Here is a 12,488-nt window from a genome sequence, read left to right as displayed (position 1 = left end):
ATTGGGTTAATAGTAACTGATTAATAAACTCAAGCAAGAATGTGAAAATCGAATTACTCCATCCACCCATACACTTCAAATTGTATAGATGTACAATAGCACTCAGTTTGCTATGTCTTGTTTTCTCATGTAGTAGCTTATCTGCATCTTTAAGCAAGTTATAGAATTTTCTCAAACTCTTCTCGATCCTCGATGTCTTCTTCAACTACTTCTATTGCTTCAACTTGCACTTCCTTTTGATACCTATAGTGGTTTGCTAGAACATCATGCATGCCGAAAACATCATGCAGAATAGCATCCATTGTTCTAGACTCGTTAGGTATTGAGCCTGTATCAACGTCTGCCGACCGACTCGAATTGGAGCCTTCCACTTGCAGTTCTCTATTAAGTAGAGGAGCCCTAATCTTTTCTCCATGCCATACCCAATCAGTGTTACCAGTCAAAATTTCACTTCCCACTGTCAAATGGTTAGATACTTCCTGTTGTCGTAGTGTTTTGTTCAAGCAACACTTGTTACATGGGCACACAATGAACTCTTTAGTTCTAGACTTGCTAAATTTCAAATCTCACAAACGCCTTAACCCCATCAATATACTCCTTCGAACCTCTCTACTTTGTCATCAAACTCTTGTCCGTAGCATGACTACATTTTTAAATGCACAACACGTATTCGTAAAGATGATTTGATATCATATCATATTATCACAATTTAAGTACTTAGGCTTATCGGTAGACATATGATAATTGACGATATGTTATAGCTTATTGTTATAAAAAAAAAAAATATTGGATAAATTAAATGGTTATACCATGCATGATTATAATTTTCTAAAGACTATAAACCCTAAACCATAAACATTAAACCCTAGAACCCTAAACCCAAACCCCAAACTCTAAACCCTAAAACACTAAAGTCAAACCCCAAACCCTAAACCACAAAAACAAAACCATAAACCCTAAACAATAATGTTCTTAAAAATATTGAAAAAATTAAATGGCTATGACATGCATGAATTTTCATTAATTGTCAACATAATTTTTTAAGGACTTAGGTTTATTTGTAAGGTAAACATCAACTTGGGTATGACTATTCTTATGCACACATTATAACTAGTTAGAACATATATACTAACATATTAAAGTAAGCTAAGTAACATTGTTAGTGTTACAAACTTAATATATGTTATCATAACAAACATTAATACCTTATCATATATGCTAGTTAATATTCATATGTATATCTGTATATTGACCATTTATTTAGTATATTCTAACTTAAGAATCCGGCTTATGCGTTGTACTTTAAAAGTACAGAACAATTGCTGTAATTTGATGAAAGGTTAGGATTGTTTTAGTATTTTTGGTTAAATACCTTATTGGTACCTGAGTTTTAAGCCATTTTAAATTTAGTAATTGAGTTTTATTTTGTATCACAGGTGGTACCTGAATTAGGGATAAAAACTCAGTTGGTACCTCTGTTAGAGGTTGACATGTGGCACTATATAAAAATAAATAAATAAAAAATCTTTAAAAATTAATTAAAAATAGTAAAATTGAAAAGAAAAAAAAAAAAAAAAAAAAAACTAGAAGAAGGAGGTTGGCTGAGCCACCCCCTTGGCCGGTCTGGGGTGCCCGAACCACCCCCATGGGCCACGGGGGTGGTTCGGCCACCCCCAAGGGCCAAAACCCAACAATTTTTTTTTCCTGCCATGAGGTGGTTCGACCACTGATGAGTGCCAAAAAGTGTATATTTGGACCCCTTAATTTACATTAGTTAAACCTTTAGCTTTATTATTTTCTGATGTTTTTGTTAGTTTTTGTGTTTTTGCAGGACATTAAGAGAAAAATGGTAATTTTCAAGTGAAAATACATAAAAAGTTGGAAATTCAGAATTGCTAGGAAGTCGATCGATTGAATCTCAAGTCGATCGATCGAAAATTGTCCGAAGTCGATCGATCGAATTTATGCGGAGCTGGAATTTTAGAAACCCTAGCTAACTCTATAAATACCATTCTTTTCTCATTTTTGAGGAAATGAGGCCGCTTGGGAGCGCCCTAGGCGCCGTTCTCACTATAGTTTAAGGCTTTTGGGTTGATTTTGACTTAGAACTTCAATTATTTGTAAGTTTCTTTGATTTTTAATACATTCTTGTTGTTTATTTATGCTTTATTTAGTTATGTGTAGCTGAAATCTCGTCTAGGGGTGATGATGAAACCTCACCATTGAAGAGAAACTGAGTTTCCATGCTTGTTTATGCTATTTGAGTTTATGGGTTTTGATTTCTCATTGTTCTACTTCGATTATTGAGATTATTGTTGGATATCGCTTGTGATTTACGGATACAAGTGATGATTTGATATGGTTTCATTAAATTGATGGCTTGGGTTTTCATTTATCAAAATGTTGGATATTCGTTATGTTTTATTCTATGGATACATTTGATGATTTAGTCAAAACTAGATATCTTTTGTGATTTGTGCAAGTATGGATTCATCGAATGATTTAAAAAACTTTTGAAGCAAAGTAGGGCATATCTAAGTTTTGCATGTGAAAACTTCAAATATGTGTGATGAGCATGAGAATAGGTTGCTATGATTTGGTGAGTGTGGATTCCAAAACCCTAGACCCCTTTATTTTCATTAATTTTGTTTATGTTTCTTTTGTTAAAAATCTCTAAATTTGGAACTAGGTTAAAATAGAATTAGTTTAAATAGAGATTAATTTTCGCAACACAATTCCCTGTGGGATCGACCTCGCACTTGCATAACACTATATTGCAAAACGATTCGTGCATTTGCGAGTATTATAATTTGCACAACTGAGCCACCCCATTGGCTGGTTTGGGGTGCTCGAACCATCCCTATGGGCCACGAGGGTGGTTCGGCCACCCCCAAGGGCCAAAACCCAACAATTTTTTTTTTCCTGCCATGGGGTGGTCGAACCACCCTAGACCGGCCAAGGGGGCCACCCCTCTTCTTTTTTTTTTCTTTTTTTCTTTTTTTCTTTTTTTCAATTTTTTTTTTAACTTTTATTATTTTATTATTTTTAATTAATTTAAAGATCTTTAGTTTTTTGTTTTATTTTTTATATATAGTGCCACTTGTCAACCTCAGTAGTTGACACGTGGCGAGCGGTTAAAAAATTTGGACGAAAAATCTAACAGAGGTACCAACTGAGTTTTTACTCCTAACTCAGGTACCACCCATAATACAAAATAAAACTCAAGTACTAAATTTAAAATGGCTTAAAACTCAGGTACTAATAGGTTATTTAACCCTAGAATTTTACTAAAACAAACTTGTTGTGTCCTTGTTGTTTGACGCCGTTAAGGAGGGTAGCGATCTTTTGCTCTCTCACGTCTCTCCCCCTTTCCTCTCTCTCTCTCTCTCTCTCTCTCTCTTTGTCAAATTTTCTTCCTATGAGATACTGGGATCTTCTGCTATCTCACGTCTCTCCCCCTTTGCATAACGACCAATCAGAAGATGAAATTTGAGGTTTTTGTCTCTCTTCCTTTCGTCTCTCTCTCTCTCTCTCTCTCTCTCTCTCTCTCTCTCTCTCTCTCTCACACACACACAAATATGCCTCTCCCTTTCTCGTCATTGTCTCTCTCTCAAATTTTCTTCTTATGAGATACTAGGTTCTGAAATGGATTGAGATTAAATTGATAATTTATGGTTTTTGTTATACCCATTAGTTGGTTTAATTGAAATTTGGTAAATCCTAGAAATTGAAATTGATTGGTTGAAGTTTGACAAGATTCTAGGTTAAAGGAAGCTTGATTGTAATTTCTGATTGGTCAAAGGATTAGTGTCTTGGAATTTTTCCACATGACAAAGACTTCAAATTTATTTTATTTCTATTTAATTGCTTTACAAAAAGAAAAAAGAAAAAAAAAAGTGTACAAATTTGGGATTAAGAGATGAAATTGCAGCAAAATATTTATTGATTAATGTTCTTTTCTACAATGACTATTTGTTTAAGATTTTGCTCATTAGAAACTTTGGAGCTGAAAAATCATGTCTTCTTTTAAGATTTGATGTATGCCCTTTTATCAGGTGCGTTAATGCTTTACTTATTCCTTTGCTTTTATTTTGCCCCAACTTTTATCTTTCGATCAGTTTGTTTCTTAGTGTGGATCATATGATATTTGAAAAACTTTTGAAAATTGTGATTGATAGCGACTTTTGAAATTTGTGAATCGAAGCGACAGTTTTATTAAGAAATAAAAAAATATATATATATATATAAAAGATTAAATTATAAAAAATAAAAAATCCGCATATATTGGGGGATATAAGCTAGTAAAGATTATGTAAAGATATTAGACATGTTATTAGCTACCTTTTGAATCCGCTCTCGCTCCTTTTTTATTATTCATTTATTTCAATGTTTATAAGTTTATTTTTTTAGAAAAGAGGAAGCAAAGGGCATGTACCAAAAGAAATTAGCTAGAAGTGATATTTCAAACACACCGTATTACGTACCTTAGATACCAGAAAAGAGAAGAATATGAGAGTACATAAGCAGCCATTTTATTTTACTATAATTATATATTGCTACGATGTTACAACAAGGGAAACATGTCAAACTTATTCAAACCATCAATTGGTTCATTTTGGCTACTACATATATATAGTTCTCTAAGTACTGAATTTTTTCTGAAGAGACTCAACCACATTCTTGTCCAATTGGAAGGCCTTGACGAGAACATTCGGATCAATAGGAGGATTGGATCCAAAAACATTATTTGCTATATTGATGGTTCCAGGATTCTGGCTACTAAAACTGGCAAAAGCAACAGCATTAGTCTTTCCTACATTAATCTGGAAGTGAATGAGAGCAAATGGGAAGATAAATAAGTCTCCCGGATTTAGAATTTTGGCGAAAAGGCGGTTATCTGGGCTGGATGAGACAAAGCCAGCTAACAGAGTACCCTCTACGACTAAGAAAATTTCTGTGGCACGAGGATGAGTATGGGGTGGATTTACGCCGTATGGTGCAATGTCTACACGAGCTAAGGATATACCTAGTGTATTGAGGCCAAATAATTGGTCCACACCCACAGGAGTAGCATTGAACCCTAGCTGATTTTCAGTGCTTGCAGGAATGTTTAGTCCTGAAAAGAGGAAATCATTGGGAGTGACAAGCTTTGGGTCCTTGCAGAACTTTCCATTCACAAATACTGCAAAGAAAAAAGTTTGTTAATGTCACGCAAGATACCAGCAAAATTACATTGATATGTAGATGCCATAGATGAGAGAAAAGAATGGAGATGCATCAAATGACTTCAAAAGAACATAATAATAATAATAACAAGAAGAAGAAGAATGTGTGCATACCACCATCGAGGGAACTGTTAGTTGAAACGCAAAAGTCTTGCAGAGGAGAAGGGTCAAAGGCAGAGGCAAGGGAGCATGCCAAAGCCATGAGTGCCAAAGCTACAAGGTAATTAGGAACCCCTTTCATCCTTATCTGTGGTTACGATCTCTTGCTTCTGTATTCGGTGAGTTGTTGGTTATGTGAGGAGTGAGAGATGTTGCGCTCATGGGAACATATCTATTTATAGCCGGGAGTCAATGAACCAGTCTATGTTTTTCACTAGATGGAACCTAGCTTGTAAGACTTTGTAAGTTATCCATTTAGATTTTTATTTAGTGGGTGAATTAACCGACCATTATTGGACCTCTTAAAACGTAATTTGCACATAATAGAAATGCAGCCAAATCCGACCACTGCAATTGATGGAGTAGTTCTTACGTTACTTTGCTCCAATCCGCAGAAACCTTAATGTGATTAATTGTATGTTCAGAAAATGACGTGGCTGAAGCACCTCACTTATGCATGTGTAGTTGACCCTGTCCTAACCGGTGCAATCTGTGCCATTCAAAATATTAAGCTGAAATATTTGAAATAGCACGAAATGTTCCAAGTCAAATGACTTGATCTTTTCTTATTTAGCTTATAGATCTTCGATCTTTTGCTCTTCAAGAAAAAGCTTTCCTAGATAACGAATATATATGTACCATGCCAAGGCAAATATGTCATATTTTTCAATTCTCTATAGATGTGAAAATAAGAATAAAACAAAATAAAGATAATTAAACAAATCATAATAGAACATAAGATTTCGTGGTTCACAACTAAAAGCTACGTTCACAAAGTTGTAGCAGATTTTACTATGATGGAGAATATATTTCTATTCAGAGACTTTTACTATCCAGAGACGTTGATTAAACTATTCAACTCTTAAACTCCTCTATAGAAAACCTAGAAAAGATCTCTCAGTGTTTCCACAATTTTTCCATAACAACAGTCTCATTTCAGTCTTTAAATAAAAAAATCAGAGTTTTTGGGCGGTGATGTCTGGACTTCCCTAAGGTTCCATAAATTGATACCCCACATGTTCGGACACGTACACCATCGCACAGTCCGGACATGCACCAAAAAAGTCACTTCTTGAAACTCATGTTCAGACAGAATATATTGTATGTCCATACGCCCCAAAATTAATCTAGTATCTCTAGAGTTCTTGTCCAAACAGGTTGTGCTGCCCGTCCAGACAGTCTCCATACCACAACATATTCATATCTACTCCTTTCTGTCTTTTTCTCTTCCGGTTATGGTTTATCAGGATTTGAAAGGTTTGTAGGTATTTGGGGGAAATAAATTCATGCAATTTAATTTTAAAATGCAGCAATCAGGCCCCTAATTCAAGTTCTAGTTGCCATATGCCCTCTCCAATCAACTCATGCACACCACGCAGCGTCCAATGTGCATTTATTCCATCCAAATTTATTGAAAATGACCAAATTACTTCATAGTATTGAAAAAAAAATATTAAAATTAAAATAAAAAATAAAAGAAAAGCCATAGACACCACCCCTTGTATAAATTATCTCTATTATACGCATACCTACACACATCCTTTATTCCCACTCTCCTTTCCTTATTTTGGGTTTTGTTTGCACTCTCTTCACTCGGGAATAAGGAATCTCAAATTCTGAAACATGTTTTGCTTGATGACGTGGATGAGATTGGCAATATTTGATGTACTATACTTTTTCAACGTGAAGTCGAGCTAATGCTATATATTATACTTACGTCCTATTACCATCTTACTATATTGATATAGTATTACCAATTTATTATTGAACTTCTTTTTATTATTATTTAACAATAGATTATCTAAGTGTGGATTGAAGTGTTATGTTAACATCGTAGGATAGTGGTGGAGACAAGGGTATAGTATGTATCATTACTCTTTTGAAAATTCTATCTTTTATTTACTGTTGGTACAGTTGACCGCACACCGTTACTTCAGTTGAGAATATCTGTAAATTAAGACAAAAATAGATATGGATGACTCGTTGGACGTACCACCAGAAGACATTGCAATGCCTAAGTTAGTGTAGTGTTTTTGAACGAAGTTAGGAGGCAAGAGAATGCTAGGAAAAAAAATGTGCATACCTCGTAGTAAGGTTTGTTTCCTTTACTTATAGGACTGTCATTGTTAAGGCAAGTTGGTTTGATATGGCAAGCATCGGAGGTGAAAGGTCCGTTATGGATGGTAGCTAATATATTCTCATGAATGGCTTCCCTGGGGGGTGCTTCTACATATTCTTCCCTTATCAAGTCAAGCTTGAATAGGCTGGTAAGACGTAACTAAAGGGATTCTCAAAATACCTTTTCTTTTATGGTCCTTTCTTCCAAGGTCCCTAAACCATTGATCGGACCATCTCCGAGGGGTAACAGACTATATATATTGGACTTGAGTGGGCCTTTAATATGTCCGAAGAGGATTTTACTTGTAAACGGTTATCACCATTTACCATAACGACATTGACTTTTCAATTAAGCTTACCAAACGTAAGTTTCACATGAAACAGTTGCAATGTTTTTAAATTCAGAATACCCAAAAACATTTTCAACTATATATATATATATATATATATATGAGCAGCAAATTCATTTTACTTCGGTGCGTTTAGGATTGCGATTTTATAAACAATAAATACGATTTTAAACCAAATCGCAGAACAAAAATCGTTTGGAAACTGTATGTTTAAAAATTACGATTTGAAAATACAAAAAATCTGCTTTTTTTAACTCGCAAGTAAGTGGGTGATTTTTTAAAACGCAAAATTTTAATTGTTAATTTGTAATTTTAAAGTTTAAACTAAGATTTTGTCAAATGTTTAACTATTCTTTTAAAAATCACTTTTTTAAATATTTTACAATTGTTATTTTAAATCAAAAAATCTTATACTTAAACAGACTATTCTTCTGCTGGGAGCGGCTTGTGCCAGAAGCATTCCTCGGGTATAGAACGTAGAAGACAATTTTATGGTTGGTTGAACAGATAGAATATGAATAGCCTTTAATGTTGTAAATTAAACACGACATGGACGTGTTCAAATCTAAGTTTTTCTATTCTTGCGTACAAGCCAGCCCCCAAATCAGTCCTTAGATTCTGCGTTACATCACATCGACGCAAACACATACACGTTAGGTAATAAATACCCACAGCCACCAAATCTGTCCTTAGATTCTGCGTCACATGGACGCAAAATAAAATAAAATAATAAAGCCGGAATGCCCGGTGTCCACTTAGATTGAGATCCATCACAATTAAGTCGATGGAAAATAATACAGGTGCGATTTTGCTAGAAAGGAAGAGAAGAAGAGATAAGATGAAATTCTGGAGTTAGCTGAAGATCAGTTACGTGACAGCATTTGAAGTGGACAAGTGAGAGGTGCGATTCCAGCTGGCCTCTAGAAAGGCTTGTCAAAACAGCGTGTTTTGACTAGCTTAGGGTTATGCGTTTATTCACAAGTTAGAGTCGTTTTATGTCTTTACTAGTAGGTGTCGTCTTAGAGGAATGATCTATGAACTCTTGGGTGGGACCTAATAGGAGGTTTTTAGCATTTCCCGTCGTTTTATGTCTTTTGGGGTTGCATTTTGTAAAGGACTGCATATAAAGTCTCAATAGTAGTTCTAGTAGGTATCTTTGGAATTGCTGAATTGTGTTTGGTTGGACTATTGGAGGTTGGCATCCTCAAATGTGCCTGAACCTGTTTCTCTTAGATTTATCAATCTATCCTAGTAATTTTCATCAAATTTCATCCTAAACTTCTTAAAACACATAAAACAGTAATTATTCTATTCCAGATTATGGAATCACGTCCCCAACAAGTGGCCTAACACCCTAGACGGTTCGAAATAGATAAATCCCACGACTTGCTCTATAAAAAAAATTCTAACAACTTGATTATAGTGAATTCTCGTCCTCTTCGCGTTTAGGGCACCCGACATGAAAAGCTTCTTCTAGAGAGCACAAAAATAATCGCTTTCTCGCCTAGACTGCATAATTTGGGGGCAGAAAATGGCTAATGACCCTCCCAAAAGCACAACCAAACGGGCTTGTAAGAGCCAATACCCATCTCCATCCTATACCGTTGGATATACAGACCAATTAACCTAATTCTCACCTCGGACGGTTGAGAATTGATGATCCTTATGAGGGGCCACCCCAAAGTTAAACAGTGACAGCAATTTGGATAATAGGTATGAGGTTAATTCATACTATAAAAGCCCAGAACCGGATGTGAGCATCTGGAACATAATTAAGGCCGCGCCACAACAAAATCTAGATAAACTTAAGAAAAAAATTATATAAATACAAATAAACAGGACGTTCAATTGAAACAAATATAATAAATACATAATGATATCATAAAAAATAAAAAAAATAAAAAAAATTATAAAATTCTTTTCAACATTGTTAATTAACATTCACAATAGTGTCAATTATCGTTCAACAACAAAAGTAAACGTACGATGTTATACAAGATTTCCACATATCCATAAATATAATAATAAATACATGATGATATCTCTTTAATAAGTACTTTAACAGGATCTGTACAATTTTAAACCTCTAATGGCCACTATCACAATGAAAATTCTCTTAAGGAACAGAATAAATTAACCAAATCTAGTTTGAAATTTCTAGTTTAGACCGCAATTATGAAATAGCTCAATAAACCAAATATACATTACTTATCAAATTAATCAGCACATATTTTATTACCACAATTAAAATAAGCAAGAAAATAAATAAAATACAAATTTTATTACCACGAGCCTCGATGCTGGCAACTGCTTCACATTCTGTTTCACGCGTGCAATGTACTTGCACGCGCCAATCACTGGTTTGATAACCCAATTCGATCCAGCTACCCGGTCCTTTGGCCTAAGTGATCTTGTCTCTTGGCCCAAGTAGGCCTTGTCTTTTACGAGAAATCTTTGAATATTTTTCAACGGTTCAAATTTAATTCTACTTTATGTCTCATTGAAAACTTTAATCTAAATCATTAAAAAAAACTAAAGAAAACCTCTTCTAATTTTTCTTTAAGCATCTAAGCAGGGCTCTCCAAATCATGTGCTCGATCACATGTTAATATTCATACTCAGATACCCATTAATTTAATTAATGGAGGCCCTCCAAAAGTTTGGAACTATGATGAAGACAAAGATCAAAGTAATTAATGATTCTTAGATTTGCAAAGCACTGAGGAAAGATGCCAAAGCAAAAGAAAAAACCTGATGTGAACAGCCCCGTTGACTTGTTGCAGATCATAATTTTTTTTTTAATAATAAAAACGTATATTTTCAACCCAAAAATAAAAAAATAAAAAAATCAACAAACAGTTAACACCTGGATTCTCCTGTCAAACAACAACCTAATTAATTCCATTGAGGGATTATTTTAATTAGCACACTCATCAACTTCCGTCGAAGAAAAGATTTAAACCTACTGCCCCAGCTAAAACAGAACTAACCTTTTTACTTTTTTTTTTTTTATTTTAATCAAAATGTTGATTTTCATTGTCATATCATCATCCGAGTTAAGATTTCTTAAGGCTGAGAAACAGAGCTAGCTCTATATGTGTTTAGCTGAAACGAAAAGCGAGAGAGACCTAGACCGAGCGCAAAAGTAAGAGATAGCTAGCTAGGCGGGAGATTTTGATTTTTCCAAAAATTTCTAGCCTTTGTATATACGCTAGTAAATTCGTATTTTTCTAGCCTATGTCTAAACACCAAGAAATTGTAACATTCTTGACACATATATAAACGCCAGAAAATGTTTTCACTTAATTTTTTCCAAACACATAAAATTATACGACAAGAAATTGTAACATTCATCGTGCATATATAAACGCAAGCTAGGAATGTTTTGTTTGTTAACTGGCGTTTTACAAAGATATGCCACAAAAGAAAAAATCAACCTGGCGTTTGTTATAAGAGAAATTAATTTCTTCTTCCTTCTTTGGAATCCCAAACGTGTTGGGAGGGGAATCCCAAACGTTTGGCCTCTCCCTCTCCCCTCTCTGTCTCTCTTCCTCTCTCTCGATCTTCTCTCTCTTTGTTCTTCTCCCCGGATAATCTCTCTCGACAGAATCTTTGCAGGATCTCGCCGGCAAATCTTTCTCTCTCCAGCCGACTGTCCTTCTCCTGACGGAAACTCTGTCGGATCTTGCCGGAAAATTTCTCTCTCTCTCTCTCTCTCCAGAATCCCTCTCTTGTAGTGGTTGTAAATAGCAATATATTAAATAGAATTTTTTTTTTCCCAGGTTTAATTTGTAATCTACAAAAAGAACAAGTATTTTTTTCCTAGCTAAGAAAAGGATGATGAATATCATACAATGTAAACAAACTTTTGCATGATTTACAGCAACTCCCCCCTTTGAGAGAAAGCATCAAATTAATGATGCAAAGCAAAATCCAAGTACGAGGGGATACGTGAAATAGTGCCACCGCCACAGTTGGAATGACAAGTATTATATACATTAGAAAACAACAAAGACCTACAGAGCGGGCAGGTGAAGTTATTTCGGTGTAGCCACCGTTCGATGCAGTGGAAATGGAAAACGTGGCGACATCTGGACAGTTGGCTCACCACGTCTTCCCTCTCGAACTCCACTAAGCAAATAGAGCACATCTCTTCCACATTGTCGTCGTTTCCTCTACTAGTGCTGTTCCTCTGCATGTCTTCAAACCTCGTTGCCGGAAGGTAGGCCTGAGTGAAGCTCTCCACAGGCGGAGACTTGAAGAAGACGAAGCCCATCGTCATGGCAAAAGCTTTCTTGAGTTGCAGGAATGGGACCCAAATGCATGTGTAGCAGACAATGGTGGCCATGCACAAAGGAGACTGAGAAAGCAGAAGACAAATCATTTTTCTTGTTTGTTTTGTGTGAAAGCTGATACGAAGGAAACCTGGAGGAAACGTTCCTTATATACCAAAAAAAGCGTCCGTGCTGACCAGTACAGCTCTCTATTTTTTATTTTATTTTTATTATTATTATTTTTTAAAGCTCTGACTTGTGGAGGTTGGGGGACTTTTTCTAATTCATATGCTATAATAATTAGTGTTTGAATTTGTTCTACATAGTATATTTTAAGTAGCTATTGAACTTGGATATCCGCG

The 12,488-nt window shown here is 35.1% G+C and overlaps 2 protein-coding genes across 2 annotated transcripts; both read right to left on the bottom strand.

Moving 5' to 3' along the window:
• Positions 1-4,510: 4,510 nt before the first annotated feature.
• Positions 4,511-5,522, bottom strand: LOC133882076 (germin-like protein subfamily 1 member 20). The gene is made up of 2 exons (XM_062321179.1): positions 5,340-5,522; positions 4,511-5,182 (listed from the first exon to the last, which is right to left on the bottom strand). Exons 1-2 carry the CDS (start codon positions 5,464-5,466, stop codon positions 4,641-4,643), a joined length of 669 nt encoding a protein of 222 aa, XP_062177163.1. The 5' UTR covers positions 5,467-5,522; the 3' UTR covers positions 4,511-4,640.
• A 6,243-nt stretch (positions 5,523-11,765) lies between these two features.
• LOC133881044 (brassinosteroid-responsive RING protein 1) lies at positions 11,766-12,128 on the bottom strand. The gene has a single exon (XM_062320007.1). The coding sequence runs from the start codon at positions 12,126-12,128 to the stop codon at positions 11,766-11,768; it is 363 nt and encodes a 120-aa protein (XP_062175991.1).
• Positions 12,129-12,488: the final 360 nt, after the last annotated feature.

This window comes from Alnus glutinosa, chromosome 11 (genome assembly GCF_958979055.1).
Source record: "Alnus glutinosa chromosome 11, dhAlnGlut1.1, whole genome shotgun sequence".
Taxonomy (NCBI): Eukaryota; Viridiplantae; Streptophyta; class Magnoliopsida; order Fagales; family Betulaceae; genus Alnus; species Alnus glutinosa.
Note: the sequence above shows the minus strand (reverse complement) of the source record. Positions and strands in the feature narration are given on the sequence as shown.

What these genes read in the sequence shown, in the direction of transcription:
- LOC133881044 (XM_062320007.1), bottom strand. Translation starts at nt 12,128, where the DNA reads ATGGGCTTCGTCTTCTTCAAGTCTCCGCCTGTGGAGAGCTTCACTCAG.
- LOC133882076 (XM_062321179.1), bottom strand. Translation starts at nt 5,466, where the DNA reads ATGAAAGGGGTTCCTAATTACCTTGTAGCTTTGGCACTCATGGCTTTG. An exon ending in TAACAGTTCCCTCGATGGTG is followed by an intron (nt 5,183 to 5,339) that starts GTATGCACACAT and finishes TTTTCTTTGCAG; the next exon opens with TATTTGTGAATGGAAAGTTC.